General features: G+C 34.3%; 2 protein-coding genes across 3 annotated transcripts; one reads left to right on the top strand and one right to left on the bottom strand.

The window, feature by feature from the left end:
• Nucleotides 1-556: 556 nt before the first annotated feature.
• Nucleotides 557-1341, top strand: LOC128174052 (NADH dehydrogenase [ubiquinone] flavoprotein 3, mitochondrial-like). The gene is made up of 3 exons (XM_052839694.1): nucleotides 557-651; nucleotides 912-999; nucleotides 1115-1341. The coding sequence occupies exons 1-3, from the start codon at nucleotides 601-603 to the stop codon at nucleotides 1264-1266; spliced, it is 291 nt and encodes a 96-aa protein (XP_052695654.1). The 5' UTR covers nucleotides 557-600; the 3' UTR covers nucleotides 1267-1341.
• Nucleotides 1342-2496: 1155 nt separating this feature from the next.
• Nucleotides 2497-20671, bottom strand: LOC128160036 (protein draper-like). 2 transcript variants are annotated; one of them, XM_052823289.1, is made up of 13 exons: nucleotides 19973-20671; nucleotides 14190-14254; nucleotides 12329-12463; nucleotides 11983-12117; nucleotides 11528-11659; nucleotides 11193-11333; nucleotides 9496-9630; nucleotides 9101-9235; nucleotides 7497-7631; nucleotides 6872-7009; nucleotides 6293-6413; nucleotides 4150-4172; nucleotides 2497-3912 (listed from the first exon to the last, which is right to left on the bottom strand). In XM_052823289.1, exons 1-13 carry the CDS (start codon nucleotides 20056-20058, stop codon nucleotides 3461-3463), a joined length of 1833 nt encoding a protein of 610 aa, XP_052679249.1. In that variant the 5' UTR covers nucleotides 20059-20671; the 3' UTR covers nucleotides 2497-3460. The 2 variants fall into 2 exon arrangements, with proteins under 2 accessions (XP_052679249.1, XP_052679257.1); XM_052823297.1 differs by having other exon boundaries at nucleotides 6878-7009; nucleotides 19973-20668.
• Between the last annotated feature and the right edge of the window lie 255 nt (nucleotides 20672-20926).

Below are 20926 nucleotides of genomic sequence, written 5' to 3'. Positions count from 1 at the left end.
AATCTTGACTAGCAAAAAACAAATATTTAATAAAAAGAATAAAGGGAAAAAAGTTATTTTCAAAAAATCTTGAAAATCCTAATGCGGGGGGGGGGGGGGAAGTACTGTTTATTTCCTTATTTTCAATCCAATTTTTTTTTTACAGCGTTCCATAAAAGTGGGGGGGGGGGGGGGAACTTCATGTTAATTCACTATTTTGTATGTAAATTTAAGAAAAATCTTTGCTGCACTAAAAAAAGAAATTTCTATAGTAAAGACAGATGTTTTTGTGTATAGTGCATGCGCGGATCTAGAGGGGGGGTCGGGGGGTGTCCCGACCCCCCCCCCCCCCCCCCCCTGGAAAATGAAAATTTATTAAATTTACATAGTAAAATTATCGCGAAAATATGCCTCGGACCCCCCCCCCCCCTGGCAAACACAATTATCCTTCGGACCCCCCCCCCTGGAAAAATTTTCTGGATCCGCGCATGTAGTGATAACGTTGTAAACTTCTTACTATTTGTTTTCCTGGTTCAATATTAATACGATCGGGCTCGTTATTACCCTCTTTTACAAGTTCAGTGTCAAACCCGAGGTATCAACTCAAGGATTTGAACCAAAATGCTCTCGGTACAGCGTCATCTCTTAAACAAAGTGAACAAACCTATATCGGTAAGAATTTTGCAATAACTTAAACATGTTGTTTCTTTGTTTATTGGAGTGGGTTTTAGTTATGCTATACGATAAGCTCGAATTTCCTCGGTTGCAACCTTTTTTAAATTATTCAAGTTGTTGCATTACATCACAGGAGTCGGCGATTTTATAATTTTGTTGTAAATAAACGAGAAACAGGCAAAATCCTACCAGTGAGCTTCGTGAGCGTAGCAAGCATTCGTTCAATTAACCATTGATTTTTTTTTTTTTAATTTTAGATCAGTCTCGTTCAGCGTTTGTCTGGAGAAGTCAAGAGTGGTGATGGACAGGCAACCAACACACCTCCCCCTCCCCAAGAATCTTCAGGTGAGAAACAAAATAATAAATTCATGCCTCTCCCCGATCCCCTCTGTAGATCCGTGCATGAGCATGGCTACCTCTTTTTAATGATTATTAATTTCTGTTGTATTTTGCTTCACAGGATCTGAAGTCAGTTCTGATAACACCTCTTACAAAGTGAAGGAGTACTATGAATACAACCCGTACTCATTCTATGATATCGACAAGGATATGTCCAAATTCAGGAACCCTCAGCCATCCAAGTATTCCCCACTACAACCCCCCAAACAGTAGAGGGAGGTTACTCTAGCAACACCTGTGTTATCATACTCTTTGTTATAGAAATGAAATAAAAGCTTATAACTCTCATCAAAGGTCATGTTTTGTTTTTAGCTGACCTGAGCCGAAAGCTCAGTTTAGCTTTTCTGATCACATTTTGTCCGTCTCTGTACACTTTTTACATTTTGAATTCTTCTCCAGAATCACTGTGCCAATATGAAGTAAACCTGGTACAAAGCATTGTAACTGTAGGGTGAAGGAGGATTAAATTTTTAAAATAAGGGAAACACTCCCTTTCAATGGGTGAAAATTTGTATATATTTTCTAAAAAATCTTCTCAAAAATCAGTTTGTTGGGCAAGCTATAATAACTTGTGTGGAAGCATCCCAAGGAAGTGTAAATTCAAATCATGATCCTCAGGGTTAGGGTGAGGCCATAAGGGAGGGGGGGGGTCTAACTTTTCACATTGGAATATATAGAAAAAAAACTTTAAGAATCTTCTTAAAAAGCAATTGTGCAGAAAAGCTGTAATTTGTGTGGCAACTGCCTCAGGTGGTGTCGATTTAAGTTTGTTGAAATCATGATCCTTGGGTACTATATCTTACAACATTGTCCAAATGTTTTGTATATATGACCAAAGCTATTTCATTTTGGCTATTGTTGCTCAGATATGCGATGTGGCCATAGTCCTGGGGGATTTTTGGTTTGTTTTTTTTTGTTTTTTAGTTTGTTTTTTTTTAACAAAATATGAAATTTGTGCAGTTTACAAGAAAAAAAAAACAAACGTTCGAAATCGCTCATAATTATTGCACATAACGTTTTAACAAAACGATTAAAGAAAAATCATATACACATTTTAATGAACTTTTTTATTTAAAAAAAAAAGCTAAAAGTAATTATCAAAATTTTTAACTACTTTTAAAATTAATTTTAAAAAATGTTGCGTTTTGAAAAGAATTACAAGACAGCCATATTTTTAATGTATGCATCGCGATCATTATTTATTTTATATTTCTTTTTTTTTTATTACAGATTTGTAAATACAATCCTGTATTTTAATTCACTATCTTTCTTTCAATTTACACATTTGCAGTCCAACGGTATTGTATATCTGATTCTCCAATTATTAATTAGTTTCCGATTCGGAGGAAAAATACAAACGATTTGTACAACTCCGCCAAATTTAAAATAGTCACGATTCCATTTTTGAATCATCACCAACAATGAAAACAACAAAATAAGATGCTCACGACAATAAAATAACATTTATTGAATCATATAAAAAATATTGTAAAAGCTTGTTAAAAGAGAAACTACGATCGAGATGAATATATACAGCCCCGGAAATGTATGTATATAAACGTGTATGCATGTTGTAATAAGTTACCACGCCCTTTGCAGTTGTGTTGTAAACACAAAAGCTCACTCATATAAACAAAATATCGATACGGCGGATACGCAAAATGTACCTGCCTTCAAATTAATATCAGATCCCAGATTTTCCCTTCAAGTAATGTAGCCACACAGAACTCGTGTACATGTATACAACTATTGTATTAAATTGACCTGTCTGCTAGCTGCTGCTGCTGTAGGCTGGACCGTAGAGAATACACCCTTTCTTCTCATGTGAATGATGCATGTACTTATCTCTTTCTCATGCAATCGAAGACCACATTAGTTGTGTGTCTCGTTGTGTGTTTTCAATCTCCTCTGCAAGGCTCACGGATTAAAAATTTACAACTCGTAGAATAAAAATAATTTTTATACCACCACCATGAGAGATCCTTTATACATGTTTATATTTTTAGAATCTTCATAAAGACAGACCGATGTACGAACACTTGTATGTTATTCGTTCAAACATACGTTGTATAAAATAAAAAATCAATAAATGAATAAAAGGATTAAACAGATGCGAATTTCTCGAAAAGTAAAGATATTATTATTATTCATTAACATGTATTACTTATCTCACCTGTCGGGTGAGACACACTAAAATCAAAAGTGGTCATATATACTCTCTAGACAATGGCCTGAAGATGTTTTTTCTATATATAAATGCATATATCCAAAACCCGAAACTGCATATTAACAAGTTGTTTCATATACTTTATATGTATGACAGTACCACACCCCCTCACTTAACTGTTCAGAATGGGATAAAAATGAAATAACTCGGTCCAAAGTACAGTTTTTTGGTGCACGACTGTTATTCTGAAGATGACTGAGAACCTGAGGGTTTGGGGAGTTTGGCAGGTTTCTTTTTATTTTGGGTTTTCTTAGAGTGCGATTTCTTGGCGCCTTTTCCCTCCTTATTGTCGAAGTGTAACCCAGTATAGAGCGATGTGTCCGTGCTGCTTTGTTTCCTTAGAGCCTCGTACAGACCGTCCTCCCCCTGCCCCGAGGTCAGAGTCACACTCTCGTACTCTCCCCCAACGTTCGCCGGCGGGAGGGCTGGGTTCGACACTTCCACATTTCCATACAGCGCCGCGTCCGTCTTTGTCTTCTCCGCGGTGTCGTACACGTTGCCGCTAGATGGCGTCTCGCTTGGTGGCGTTTTAGCAGTCGCCATGTTCTCGTAGGTCGGCTCCTCAGCCTCGTTCTGGTTAAACTCCGTGTTGTTGTAGGTTTGGTTGGTCACTGTCAGACCATTGGTGTCAGCTGTAAGAAATCAAAATAATTTCGATCGGAAAATCAAAGAACTGTGTCTGTACATGTTGTTTGAGACATTAAAGCAGAAAATCTTTTACTAACATCTTGTTGCTAAATATGGATAACACTTGTACAAAACTGATTCATTTACAGCTTTGTGTTTATAATCACTTTATACATATTGAAATACATGTAAAATTTTTTGTTATTTTTAACCTAAAAATAGTGTATAAATCACGTGTTTACCTTTTGCCACCTCTCCGTATCTCCTTTATAATGAAAGAAAAAAAGTCTTTAATATATCTTCAGCAAATTATGATGAGAGCCTTGGTAATAATTTTGGTAAAAATGAAATGTAACATTGCCGTGCCAAGCATACATGAATTGTTTTAATTGGAAACAAAAGTAAAGCTAATTTTATTCAGAATGAATGTGATGTAAGTGAAAACAAAATATCTGTGAGCCAATGCTCACTAGTGATACCCCCGCTCTGATGTGAATATGCAAAATAAGCAAAGTCGACATTTAACAGAAAGCTGGCATCCGACTGGTACAGAAATATATCCCACATTGACAATATGGCATGCCTTAAAAATAGTGTGTTAAAATTTCAAGCATCTGCGATAAATAGCTGCTGAGAAATCTTTGAGGAAAATTTGTTTGATTATTTTGGCTAAAATAAACAAAGTACCCATTTAACAGGAAGTTGACGTCCGATTGGTACAAAAATATATTCCACGATATGGCATGCCTTAACAAACACTGTGTAAAAATTTCAAGCATCTGCGATATATAGCTGCTGAGAAATCTTTGACGAAAATTTGTTTGAAAATTTTGGCTAAAAATAAACAAAGTCATTATTTAACAGGAAGTTGACGTCCGATTGGTACAAAAATAAATCCCACGATATAGCATGCCTATACAAATACTGTGTAAAAATTTCAAGCATCTGCGATAAACAGTTGCTGAGAATTCTTTGACAACAATTTGTTTGAAAATTTTTGCGAAAAATAAACAAAGTCGTCATTTAACAGGAAGTTGACGTCTGATTGGTACAAAAATATATCCCACAATAATGTAGGCTTATACAAATACTGTGTAAAAATTTCAAGCATCTGCGATAAACAGTTGCTGAGAAATCTTTGACGAAAATTTGTTTGAAAATTTTGGTTAAAAAATAAGCAAAGTCGTCATTTAACAGGAAGTTGACGTCCAATTGGTACAAAAATATATTCCACGATATGGCATGCCTTAACAAACACTGTGTAAAAATTTCAAGCATCTGCGATAAATAGTTGCTGAGAAATCTTTGACGAAAATTTGTTTGAAAATTTTGGCTAAAAATAAACAAAGTCATTATTTTACAGGAAGTTGACGTCCGATTGATACAAGAATAAATCCCACAATATGGCATGCCAAAACAAATAGTGTGTTAAAATTTCAAGCATCTGCGATAAATAGTTGCTGAGAAATCTGTAACGGAAATTTGTTTGAAAGTTTTGGCTAAAAATAAACAAAGTACTCATTAAACAGGAAGTTGACGTCCGATTGGTACAAAAATAAATCCCACGATATAGCATGCCTATACAAATACTGTGTAAAAATTTCAAGTATCTGCGATAAACAGTTGCTGAGAATTCTTTGACAACAATTTGTTTGAAAATTTTTGCGAAAAATAAACAAAGTCGTCATTTAACAGGAAGTTGACGTCCGATTGGTACAAAAATATATCCCACAATATGGTAGGCTTATACAAATACTGTGTAAAAATTTCAAGCATCTGCGATAAACAGTTGCTGAGAAATCTTTGACGAAAATTTGTTTGAAAATTTTGGTTAAAAAATAAGCAAAGTCGTCATTTAACAGGAAGTTGACGTCCGATTGGTACAAAAATATATCCCACGATATGGCATGCCTTAACAAACACTGTGTAAAAATTTCAGACATCTGCGATAAATAGTTGCTGAGATAAATGCGACGGACAGACAGACAGACAGACAAGGGTAAAACAGTATACCCCCTCTCCTTCGGAGCGGGGGTATAATTAGGAATGATTATAAAACCAGAATAAAACGTATGATTCATAGAAACATGAACGACAAGAGGCTAGGCACTTACATGAGAAATACTTCTAATATTAACACAAAAAACTTATCTTTACGAGAAAAAATTGTGTAAAAATGTTTTCCAAATAAAACTAGTGCCAAAACACTCTATATATATCATCTGTGTCATGTTATCTATATCCACGCGCGGATATAGAATTATTTCCGTGGGAAGGGGTTCCAAGGGAGGATTTTGTTCGCCGCCAAGAATTCGTTTCACTATATTAAAATTAATCTGTTTTCCAGTACCCCCTGAACCCATTCAGACCCGCGCAAAGCCATACCTTTTCCTCCTGGACATCATCACAAAGAGACCAATGCCCACCGCGGACGCGATGAATAACAGCGCGACTACGGATCCCACCGCGGCCTCCACCACCGCGGAACTTCTCTCAGGCGCCGAAACTGAAATCAATGATAAATGTTTATCAAAAGCGGCAACTTTTCTTACTAAAAAACGAAAGCTATAAATGACCACCACACAAACCACACAAAACTATAAATGATTTTCAAAACAACATGTATTAAAATCTTTGCTTGATCATTATTTCAGATCTTGTTGTTTCATAACGGGCTGTATACCGGTATGTATATACATAAATTATGTGGCAAGAGCGTGTGTATTCTGTAGGTTTTTTTCTGTACTCACAGAGTAAATACTCATTAGTCGCACGCACAAAAAGATAAGAGCACCATACTGATTAACTAGAACTTTTATTTCTTTCATGAAAAAAGGAACATCTACATATTTTTGAGCATGGAGTTGAATTAACTTTAATTAAAAAGCCAATAATTCATATCATATATATAATATATATTTTAAATTAAAAATGGGCAACAAATCCCTTTCTATTACCACTTACTCGCACCTTCACAAAATTCTGAGATGTACCCACTCTTGCACGTGCATACTCCTGTTATTGTATCACAGCTGATGCTGTTGTTCACGTGACACTCGCATCGTCCCAGGCACTCTGATCCATACCGCCATATGGCACAGGCTACAGTTTAATAATTCAACATTATCAGGTTTGGTCTCCCAACACATTTTAGGAGGCATGGATTTATCTAATTCACGTTTTAATTGACATTGATAGCATGTTTTGATGACGTTGATAGCATGGATTCAAAACGCTGACAGCATGCTTCGATGATGTTTACGGCATGATTGTTTACGTTGACAGCATGCTTTGATGACGTTGACAAGATGCTTTGATGACGTTGACAGATTGCTTTAATGACGTTGTGACACTGAAAACATGCTCTGATCACGATAACAGCATGCTTTTATTACGCTGACAGCATGCTTTGACAGGTCGCAGCGTTGGCCTCCCAACACATTTTAGGCGGCATCATGCTTTGATCACGTTGACAGCATGCTTCGATCAGGTCGATAGCATGCTTTGACAGGCCGGAATGTTTTCGACTTTTTATTTGGCCGTCACTTTACAAATGACATTATATGTAATATTTACATAATGTACTTACGTTTTGAGCAATTCTCGCCCCCATATCCCGGACTGCAGATGCAAAGTCCGTCTGACTTCCGACACGTTTTAAACTGGTTCCCTTGGCAGTTACATTCCTTTGCGCATTCATCACCATATGTTCCGTCCTCGCATTCTACACGCACGAAATGTCATACAAAACATGAAATAGCAAATACTGAACAATTCAATCAAATAGCAAATACTAAACAATTCAATCAAATAGCAAATACTAAACAAAACAATTCAGTGAAAATTCAAATAGCAAATACTAAACAATCAAAGAAATAGCGCATACTAAAAAATTCAATGCAATTACATAAATATTTACATTCCACGTATATTTTGCATGTAAAGCTACTGCAGATATAGCACCATAACACAGACAGGGTACTAAAAGGTATAATCACGAGTTTTAATTATGACGTCACACACGTTGAACGCTGATAAATACAACGTCACAAGCGAAAATCAAATACCACGCTTGTGGCTGTTACTGTGGCTCTTCCATTAATTTGAACTTGCCCATAGGATAACACAGTTACTTGAGGTATAATTCGCATTTGCGTCCAAGGCAAGAAGGTAAAAAAAATGTAAATATAAGCATTAAATTCTTATTTTTTGAAAGATATAGTCTCATAACTGCAACGGTGTGTGCAAACAAATTTTCATAACGCGCTAACGCGCGTTATTCAATTTGTATGCACACACCGTTGCAGTTATGAGACTATATCTTTCAAAAAATAAGGATTCAATATAGCATTGAATCATGATTTTTTGAAGTATACACTCTCATAACTGCAGCGGTGTGTGCATACAAATTGAGTAACGCGCGTTAGCGCGTTATGAAAATTTGTATGCACACACCGCTGCAGTTATGAGAGTGTATACTTCAAAAAATCATGATTTAATGCTTATATTTACATTTTTTTTAACTTCTTGCCTTGTCTGCAAATGTGATTCATACCTTAAAATTCCTATCTTATCCTAAGGGTAAGTTAATATTAATGGAAGAGCCACAGTAACAGCCATAAGCGTGAACTTTGATTTTCGCTTGTGACGTTGCAGTTTACAGCGTTCAACGTTTGTGACGTCATAATAAAACTCGCCAATTTGACCTTTGACTACTTGTTGCATTTAGAGGCATTTAAACATCACGGAATTTAATGGAAAAACACAGTAGAATGTAAATATTACTTAATTATACTACAAAAATTCAATGCAATCGCATAATAATATTAAACAACTCATTGATATACCATATTCTAAATTCAATGAAATAGCAAATACTAAACATTTCTATAAAAGAGCATATCCGTCATGCAGTGATATACAAGGTATTTAAAATAAATTGAATTTCACATTGTTTATGGAATGGTTTGATCCTCTACACCCGGAACAAATTTAAGAACCGATCGACACTTGGAGACCGTAAACACCTATAGAGGTTCGGTGGTCCCAGGTCAGACATTCATAAGGAGCTGTTCAGAGGTTGGATGTCCATAACAAGCTTACATATGAAGTTCATGATCTAATCTAATACTTGAAAACATTTTTTTAAGCCCATAGCATACATATGACAAGGGTCAAATCTGTAAGTCTCACCCAGTTGGCAGTTCTGACCCCGCCAGCCCGCTAGACACGTGCAGCCTCCTGTTACTGGATCACACCCACGAGTGTTTTCTGGCACGCACGTGCAGTTTGTCGAGCAGTTTTGTCCATACGTGTTTCCACTACAAACTAAGAAAAGAGTTCATCGTATAAACTGTTGAAAAGACAAGAAGATGTGTAATTGTTATTGTCACTGCAGGTACGTATCAACAGAGGGTGCGTGGGTGGAGACTGTATGGCCTCTGCAGTTTTTGAAACATATTTTTTGTCACTTTTACTGTAGAAAGGTAAATGATGAATCCCATTGGCCACTTCATTTTCTGTCTGGCCCTCTACTTTGATTAACGAAGTTACTCGTGCCTGCGGTGCGATTCAAAGGAGACACTTACCCTCCCTACAGCTGGGCGGCACGTAACCTGGCCGACACACGCACTCCCCCGTGAAGGCGTTACAGCTACTGGCGGTCTCCGTGTTACATTTACAGGGCAACAGACAGCTCTCTCCGTAATAGGGTAAGCGGCATTCTAGGTAAACAACATAATTATAAGGTAAGCGGCATTCTAGGTAAACAACATAATCATAAGGTAATGAGGTAAGAGGCATTCTAGGTAAACAACATAATCATAAGGTAATGAGGTAAGAGGCATTCTAGGTAAACAACATAATCATAAGGTAATGAGGTAAGAGGCATTCTAGGTAAACAACATAATCATAAGGTAAGCGGCATTCTAGGTAAACAACATAATCATAAGGTAATGAGGTAAGAGGCATTCTAGGTAAACAACATAATCATAAGGTAATGAGGTAAGAGGCATTCTAGGTAAACAACATAATCATAAGGTAATGAGGTAAGAGGCATTCTAGGTAAACAACATAATCATAAGGTAATGAGGTAAGAGGCACTCTAGGTAAACAACATAATCATAAGGTAAGCGGCATTCTAGGTAAACAACATAATCATAAGGTAATGAGGTAAGAGGCATTCTAGGTAAACAACATAATCATAAGGTAATGAGGTAAGCGGCATTTTAGGTAAACAACATAATCATAAGGTAAGCAGCATTCTAGGTAAACAACATAATTATAAGGTAATGAGGTAAGAGGCATTCTAGGTAAACAACATAATAAAAAGGTAATGAGGTAAGAGGCATTCTAGGTAAACAACATAATCATAAGGTAAGCAGCATTCTAGGTAAACAACATAATCATAAGGTAATGAGGTAAGATGCAAGTAAACAAATAATAAAAACAACATAATCATAAGGTTATGAGGTAAGCGGCATTATTGGTAAACAACATAATAAGCGACATTCTAGATAAACAACATTATCATAAGGTGTTAATTAACAAAACGTAATAGGGAGGTTACATCATTTGTTAATCCTAAGAAATTATAATGTCCGAAGCCGAAAAAGAGATGCTAAAATTTTGTTTGAAGGTCCACGAAGGACTGTGAACGATAGCATTGTCCAGCCGCCTAACTAAAAGTCTTTTTTTGAAAATCGTTTAATTAAAGTTATTTTTTATAATAATGTAAACATTTATGTATATTTTCATTAAATATTAATGATTTGGTCAAACAAAGAGAGATAACTTTGTATTTTGGGTTAAAATAGCTCAAAATAGAAAATAACGGAAAACGGAAATGGTTTTTAAAACACCCCCCCCCCTTCCTCCTTTTGAGGGTTTTTAATTATTGTTATTAAGCATATTTATACCAAAGGATTTATTGTTTCACGGGGGGGGGGGGGGGGGGGCATATGCTTTAATACACTTAAATATGTATCGTAAACATGTGATTATTGAGTTTTCATGCACATATCGGTCGCTAAATAATATTTTCCTCACTCATAGAGAACGATTTTAATAGAATTTTTTTAAGCAAAACTTTAATTTTGTTTATAAATTAATAATTTACCAACAAATTTTATTTTGATATAAATCACACTTTTTTAGTGAAATAAGTAAAATTGAAAATTCTAAAACGGTGAAAGTAATTTTATTACAGTGTGATTTATCAACATTAGTATTCACAGGTGTCCAATGCTACCTTTACACATTTCTAGAACATTGCGCTGATACTTACTTTCCCCACAGTTCTGGCGAGGATTGTAACCCGGTCTACAGTTACAGGTACCGTTCACTTTGTTACAATGTGAGGCGGAGTTTACAGCATTACAGTTACACTTATTGGCGCATCTAATACCAAAGGTGTTGTCATCACAACCTAACATTAAAAGAAAAATGTTCATGGTAATCTTTTCTAAACGTTTTTTCCCACTATAGCAACTTGATTCTGTCATTTTCCAGAATATCTTTTTCTTAAAAGTACACAAGTTTGTGCTGGAATGAGAAACTTTCCCCAAATCTAAGGCTTTATAAAGACATTCAGTATTTGTGAATGGTTAAGTTAAAGCTTACTTTCTGTACAGTCTGTTCCTTGATAACCTGCTAAGCATGTGCACACGCCGCTAACAAAGTTGCAAACGCTTGTTTTGTCCCGTACACATGTGCATGGGTTACAACCATCTCCAAATGTCCAGGATGCACATCCTGATTGAATAAAAGTAAATGATTGCTTAACAAGTAATCATGATTTGACAATTAATTGATGAGATATATACACATATATATATATATATATATATATATATATATATATATATATATATATATATATATATATATATATATATATATATATATATATATATATATATATATATATATATATATATATATATATGCACGTTCCTGTAACGTGACATGAATGTCCTGAAATCAGGTCAACATTGTGTCCTTTACCATTGTGTTGACCAACATTTGGCATTGATTTTCTTTAAAATGTGTGTACCTGTTTGCTTGTATATACTTACTACTCTCGCAATTAGTACCGTTGTAGCCTGGTTTACACCTGCATGTCCCATTCACGTTGTTACAGCTCTGTGAATTACCCTGCACGCACGTGCAGGAAGATGAGCACTGTTTTCCGAACGTGAATCTGGAACATGCTATGGAATATAAGAATGTAACGATAGACTTATTTACAGCCACCTTGTCATTTAGTCTTCAATCTGTGAAAGACCCTTACGGTCTTTTTATAAAAAAAAGTTCTACAGAACAGAAAATTGAGCTGTGTCGGAAAGTAAAGTTAGACCACTCAGTTTTTGAACATATTGTTGTATATTGTGCAGTCCCCCATGAGTAGAGGTATATGCTTACCACTATCACAATTACTTCCGGTGTACCCTGCTTTACAGCTGCACTTGCCATCCACGTTGTTACAGCTCTCTGAATTAGCCTGCACGCACGTGCAGGTTGATGCACAATTGTCTCCGAACTTGAAACTTGAACAAGCTATTGAAGAAAATGTATTTTTACAGTAAAATGCAAGAAAGTGCACAAATATAAACGGAAGGTTATTTATAGTGATTACAATGAATTTCAATTTGATTAATTGATTTATAGGGTCTCTCCTCCTATGGATGTACATGTACGAATATATTTTTGTACTTCTGCTTAGATATATGTAGCGAAATATGTTTATAAATATGTACATATGCTACAACTGCCGATAATTCATGATATACAAAAATAAACAATACAATACAATTTGCATCTCAATCATATACTTAATTATAAAAGCGTAGCGTTTCGCATGGGTCTTTTGTTACGTACGAAAATTTTCTAGAGAAATAAATTTTTATATTGTTGGTAAAAATATTTAAAAAATTTTAAAGCCCACCCCCCCACGAGAAAATATGGTTATCTTAAAGACCAAATAGCTAATTAGAATCTAACCAAATAGCAATCAAGCTAATTACAAATCTTACCAAATAGCAATCAAGCTAATTAGAATCTAACAAATAGCAATCAAGCTCATATCTCGGGTCACTTTTTAACAATATTTTGTTCTGTGTTTAAATGTATGAACTTAACGTGTTTTGATATACTTACAAAAACATTGAATATAGTATTTGACTTTAAAAACATATAACATTAGTCGACTAGATAGAATATTTGACTTCATATAATTATAAAGATATTTCATGCAATTGTTATGACGTCATAACTATGATTTCCTGAATAATGTTTTTATTACATATAAGAAAATTTAATTGCTATAATGACTGTTTATGATAATATATTTCCTAATGTAAGAAATAATACCAATCTATATATATTTCTTATATCCTAAAGGATGATATGATACCGACCTACACATACCGACTAATACATTAACTAGAGGGTTATATGATACCGACCTATACGTCTCCTAAAGGATGATCGATATCGACCTACACATTTACTTAAGGATACTATACCGACCTATACAATAACTAAAGGATGATGCTATACCGACCTATACTATTACTTAAGTATGATATTATACCAATCTATACAATTACTAAAGTATGATACTAAACCAACCTATACCATTACTAAAGGATGATGCTATACCGACCTATACAATTACTAAAGGATGATACAATACCGATCTATAGAATTACTAAAGGATGATACGATACCGACCTATGAAATTACTAAAGTATAATACAATACCGACCTATACAATTGCTAAAGGATGATGCTATACCGACCTATACAATTACTAAAGGATGATACAATACCGATCTATAAAATTACTAAAGGATGATACTATATCGACCTATAACATTACTAAAGGATGATACTATACCGACCTATAAAATTACTGCAGGATGATAATATACCAATCTACACATTTACTTAAGGATGATACTAAACCGACCTATACAATTACTAAAGGATGATACGATACCGACCTATACAATTACTAAAGTATGATACTGTACAGACCTATTAAATTACTGAAGGATGATACTATAGCAATCTACACATTTACTTAAGGATGATACGATACCGTCCTATACCATTACTAAAGGATGATATGATACCGACCTATATAATTATTAAAAGATGATACGATATCAACCTATTCTTGATAAAATATCGACCTATACATTTCCAAAAGTATGTTATGACCCTGACACTATACGTTCTACAATATCGAGTTATGGACTTCCTAGGAGAGGATACTGACCGATACATTTTCCTCCCTCCAGACGGTATCCTTTACAGCAAGTTGTCTGGTTATTACTAAAAACCCTGCAGAACATAATACGAACATATAAACAGAACATAATACTAATATATAAACAGAACATAATACTAATATATAAACAGAACATAATACGAACATATAAACAGAACATAATACTAATATATAAACAGAACATAATGCGAACATATAAACAAAACATAATACTAATATATAAACAGAACATAATGCGAACATATAAACAGAACATAATACTAATATATAAACAGAACATAATACTAATATATAAACAGAACATAATACAACCATATAAACAGAACATAATGCAAACCTATAAAAAAAACATAATACAAATATATATTTACATTAAGTGTATATTTCCCCTTTTGTTTGCACTAGGAATCTGCGACGTACAATCTTCTATGAATCATGCGCCATGAGCACAAATATAAACGTCTTCACGTGTTTTGAGTATCTTTATTTTTGTAAGATTAAATGAAAATTTCAACTTACATAACCAATTTGATATGTACTTTTGAAAAATAATCATCAAATTATATCTAGAATTTTCTCTACAAAGTTTCTGGCACAATATTTTTAGTCGCGGAAGTGAACTAAATATTATGTAAATATGACTGTTCCATGTTTGTTTTATATCCCTGACAGAGAGCGTATATAATGGCTTTACAGCGACAATACACATATAATACGTACAAGAAGACATCAGTATGCATATAAATTTAAGCACCGAATGCTTATTTTTGGATGTCTTCTATCGTAACACGCTAAGCGGTGCAGACAAATTAGTATACAGCGCTAATGTATGGTACAGGACCGACGACAACCAAAGTTAAGCATTTATGCTTAAATAAACAGAACATAATACAAACATATAAACAGAACATAATACAATACATATAAATTCATAATGATTTTATGCAGAAAGTTCTCCACAGTTTAAGTGTAATTATTCAATAGGTGATAAAACACGTAAGACCAATGAGTTGGCATATAATTAAGGTCTTCCGTTTCCAACGGAAGACCTTATAGTGATTGTAATGTTTCTTTTTATTAAGGTCTTCCGTTTCCAACGGAAGACCTTATAGTGATTGTAATGTTTCTTATTATTATTATTATTATTATTTTTTTTTGTCCGTTTTTTGTCCACAAGATTTCTCAGAGATGGCTGGATGGATTTTCTTGAAATTTTCAGGACTGACAGAAAATTATAATATCTCCAGGCGTTTTTTTCATTTTTTCAAAATTCACTTCCTGTCGTCCGTTTCCTGTCCCGCGACAAAAAGCTATGGACAATGAGATCTCAGAAACGATAAAGACTTGAACATCCAAACTTTGAGGGATGATAGACCTATAGTTGTAGATGTGTTTAAACTATTTTGTTTTGTTCGTCGTAACTTCCGGTCGTCACCGGAAGCTCTTCAAAAATTATGCTTTTACGCATTTAATATATTTCTCGGAGAATTGAAATATAAGTATAAATGCTTACATATGTCATCTATCCGATGATTAATAAACATAAAAATTCTACTTCCGGTGAGATATCCCAAATATCTCATGAAGCCTTTTTTAAAGTAAATGTTTGAACCCCGAGATCTCAGAAACTGTAAGTGATCAAAACACGAAACTTACAGGGATGATAGACATTTGATAGAAGATGTGTTTAACTGTTTTTATTTGGTCGACCGTCACTTCCGGTCCACACAGGAAGAGTTCAAACAAATCAAGTTTTTTAAAAGTTTAACTCGATTTTTCAGAGATGCATGGATGGATTTTCTTGAAATTTATAGGACTGATAGAGAACGAAAATATCTCTAGGCATTTTTTTCATTTTTTCAAAATTCCCTTCCTGTCGTCCGTTTCCTGTCCTGCGACAAAAAGCTATGGACAATGAGATCTCAGAAACGATAAAGACTTGAACATCCAAACTTTGAGGGATGATAGACCTATAGTTGTAGATGTGTTTAAACTATTTTGTTTTGTTCGTCGTAACTTCCGGTCGTCACCGGAAGCTCTTCAAAAATTATGCTTTTACGCATTTAATATATTTCTCGGAGAATTGAAGTATAAGTATAAATGCTTACATATGTCATCTATCCGATGATTAATAAACATAAAAATTCTACTTCCGGTGAGATATCTCAAATTTCTCATGAAGCCTTTTTTTAAAATAAATGTTTGAACCCCGAGATCTCAGAAACTGTAAGTGATCAAAACACGAAACTTACAGGGATGATAGACATTTGATAGAAGATGTGTTTAACTGTTTTTATTTGGTCGACCGTCACTTCCGGTCCACACAGGAAGAGTTCAAACAAATCAAGTTTTTTAAAAGTTTAACTCGATTTTTCAGAGATGCATGGATGGATTTTCTTGAAATTTATAGGACTGATAGAGAACGAAAATATCTCTAGGCATTTTTTTTCATTTTTTCAAAATTCCCTTCCTGTCGTCCGTTTCCTGTCCCGCGATAAAAAGCTATGGACAATGAGATCTCAGAAACGATAAAGACTTGAACATCCAAACTTTGAGGGATGATAGACCTATAGCTGTAGATGTGTTTAAACTATTTTGTTTTGTTCGTCGTAACTTCCGGTCGTCACCGGAAGCACTTCAAAAATTATGTTTTTACGCATTTTATTTGTTTAACACTGAAATGATATAAAGGTATAAACGCTTTCATATGTCATCTATCCGATGATTAATAAACAAAAAAAATTACTTCCGGTGAGATATCTCAAATATCTCAGGTAGTCTTTTTAAAACAAATATTATGACAGCGAAGTCTCATAAACTGTAAGTGACCAAGACACAAAACTTACACGGATGATAGACATTTGATAGAAGATGTGTTTAACCGTTTTTATTTTGTCAACCGTCACTTCCGGTCCACACCGGAAATGTTCAAACAATTCATGTTGTTTAAGAGATTTACTGCTTCTGTTTGACAAAGTAAGACAAATTGATAGTCAATTAAGTCCTGTTGTCTAATGGTTATGAAATACTGAGAGAAGCAATGTCTTACAGTTAAATTGATACATGTATATCAAAACGGAAGACCTTTTTGTTGCTTTTGCAACAAGAGTCTAGTTATTATTATTATTATTATTTTTTTCCCCTTTTTCTCTCGTGAATTTCTCAGAGATGTCTTGATGGATTTTTATAAAATTTTCAGGAATGACAGAAAATAAAAAGATCTAGAGGATTTTAATACAAAATGTTCTAAATTCACTTCCGGTCGTCCGTTTCCTGTCCCGCGACAAAAAGCTTGTCACCTCGAGATCTAAGAAACGGTAAAGACTTAAACATTCAAACTTTGTGGGATGATAGACCTATAGCTGTAGATGTGTTTAAACACTTTTGTTTTGTTCGTCATAACTTCCGGTCGTCACCGGAAGCACTTAAAAAATATTTTTTTTTACGCATCAATTTTTTTGTCAATAGAATAAATATATAAGAATAAATATATTCATAGGAAATCTCTGCGATGTAATATCAACAAAAAATTTCTACTTCCGGTGAGATATCTCAATTATCTCAGGTAACTTTTTTAAAACACATTTTGTACCCGCGAGATATCAGAAACTATAAGCGACCAAGACACGAAACTTTTATAGATGATAGACATTTGATTGAAGATGTGTTTAACCGGTTTCATTTTGTCTTCCGTCACTTCCGGTCCATACCGGAAGAGTTAAAAAAAAAGAGCTGTCTATCAGTTTAACTGTTTTCCTTTGATATATTTTAGTTAGATAAATGAAAAATAATGTACAAAAGGCAAGTATACAAGAAATATTGAATACAATTTACATTGAACACTTCCGTTTGCCCGTTTCCTGTCCAGAGACCAAAAACCTGATTTCGACGAGATCTCAAAAACAGTAACGACTTGAACAACCAAACTTTGTGGGATGATAGACCTATGTATGTACATGTGTTAACACTATTTTGTTTTATCCGGCGTAACTTCCGGTCGTCACAGGAAGTACACCCAATTTTGATATTTTTATCATTCACAATAATTTTCGTATCCATTTTTTATTTTTGTGAGAGAAGCAATGTCTTACAGTTAAATTGATACTTCTATATCAAAACGGAAGACCTTTTTGTTGCTTTTGCAACAAGAGTCTAGTTATATTATACTAATGGTTTTGCACATGGTTAAACACGTTTTTCAGGGACCAAGTCGTTATAAGCAAACGCTAAGAAAATATAGTAACTCAAGTATTTCTCTATTGGAAGTAATGAATATACCAATTTTCTTATAGTGACCTTGAACTTGCAAAAATGACCAAAGCTTACAATCAGGATAAAATCACAGGCCCCAAGCAATCTTTGTGACAAATTTTAGCTTCTAATTATTTTCTATCACAAGATATGGCTTAGACAGAAATTATGCATTTTTTAAAAAGACCTTGCACAACTGAACCTGTATCAAAATCATAACACAACATAGGCCATAACCAATCTTTATGTGAAGAATGAACATTCGATGTTTCTCCATAAAATAGGAAAAGGACTTAATTTACTTGTGTGATTTTTTCTTTCCAAAGACCTTGAACTTGTTCAAATGACATTGGGTCAAAATCATTTTTAAAAAAACCTCTCAAGTCGTAAGCAATCTTTGTGTGAAGTAATAACTTCCAATGTTTCTACATAAGAAAGATATGGACCGAACCATTGCACAGACAGACGGACGAACGGAATGACGGACAAGGTGATTACTATATACCATCCAGACTTTGTTGTCGGGGGTATGATAATGAAAAAAAATAATAGTGTTTCAGTTGAATGTTAGAGGAAAAAAATACCCTTGTCTACCTAATTTGCTCTAAAGGACAAGAGCGTACAAGGCCTGACAAATCCCCCGTACCCAGGATTTTGAAATGGCATATGAACATATAAAAAATCATTACATTTGAAAGTGTGCATCAGTACAATATAGAATTGCATTTCCTGACAAAAAAATAATATATGTACTTGGTACTTACTAAACATTACAGCACGATCTCATATATGTGCTGTAGCGCTATTTTTATCCGACATTGTATGTACAGAACATGAACATTACTTAATTCTTGTCATTATATAAATGGTAAAAAAATGTTTTAGTTTATAGCAAATGAATTTAAATAAAATTAACGCCGTCTATACGATTCGAACACCCTCTACATCGAGAAGGATGTACTACGAGTATCCGCCTATCACAGTGAGCTACGTTGACACATTAGAGTACGGGTGAATAAATTTAACTCTTTGACAATTATTGATAAAGTAAAACATTTTTGGTGAAAACTACGAATTTTACCTATTATGTGCCTAGACTCCATTTTAATAAATCAATATTAATAAAAATCAATATCAACTTATTTTTTTAACTAAAAGTACTTTAAGGATGGAGTCGAGACCCATTCATACCTACATTTTGGAATTTAAAACAGTGTATGATCCAAGATTTTGGTATTAAGCGCTGTACAGCTTAGTTTGGAAACCTATACCTGTCGTGTTTAAAGAATGAAGGCACAATATTGACTTCCATCATGAAATTTATACTAAAAACAATGCATACAAGCCAAAAATTAATATTGTACCTTACATTGAAATTCTTTTGTCTTTATTGCTCCGAGTGGGGGATATACAACGCCTTGTACGCCCCTCTTCTTTACACTTACAGATATTCCATAATAAAGAAATAAACCCAATTACAAATTATTTAAACCATAATAAACATTTTTTTTTCTACGTACCCTTCTGAACATAGCTGAGCCTCTGTCGATAGGAAATATTCCAAAATAAAGATAGTACAAGACAGAAGCTTTATTAACATCATCATATTGACATAGGGACTGGCAATTGAGGGCTGGGATAGGGAACTTCCGGGTGACGAAGAAAAACTTCAGGAGACATTTAGTTTCCTTTTGCTGGAGAGGAAACCCCCTCTTATAGCCGTTTATTTATACACTTCACAGGGATTGACTTAATGCACTGTCAACTGTCCACTCTCTTCTCACTCGTTATTTATGCACTTAAGAATTCACTGTGATACAGCGTGTTTAATCACTTCCCTCTTTGTAAATGTGAGTGGAAATCACAAGTTCACGGGCAGAATTTCAACATCAACTTTAAATAAGGAATAAGTATCACTCTTTTAGTATGGTGAGGTCATCAAATAAGATCAGGGTGACCAAATCCAAAAATTTTCAGCAATCATACGATTAAATATTAAACAGTCATTGATGAAATGTATTGGATTCGAAGTGTTATCACAGACAAAGACATTGGTGAATGTAAAGTGTCGCGATTCTTTTCAATTGAACTGCTATAGAGTCAAGATGTGGAAATGTGGTGTACTCCATCAACGATGGTAAAATTAATTCCGTACACGCATATTTACACATGACCGATATCATTTCTTTTAATCTCATTTGCCCCGTTTCGGAAACCTGCACGATTTTGTCTTTCTAAAATCTACAAACTGATGGAGGTAAATTGTTCCACGTCCCAGTTGCACCAAGAGTATTTGCTCGTATTGTAACGTTACAAGTACAACAGCCATGTATACGGCTTATTCCGTTGACCTTTCGGATAAGCTCGTGGTGCCAGAGCCAGATAAAGAAAAAAAATTTATTTGCAAATATGTTTCCTTGTATAAACCTATATAATAGCAAAAACGTTCAATGCTGTGTAAACTTTTTCATGAC

This window comes from Crassostrea angulata, chromosome 1 (genome assembly GCF_025612915.1).
Source record: "Crassostrea angulata isolate pt1a10 chromosome 1, ASM2561291v2, whole genome shotgun sequence".
Classification (NCBI taxonomy): Eukaryota; Metazoa; Mollusca; class Bivalvia; order Ostreida; family Ostreidae; genus Magallana; species Magallana angulata.
This window is presented reverse-complemented; position numbering and strand designations above follow the sequence as displayed.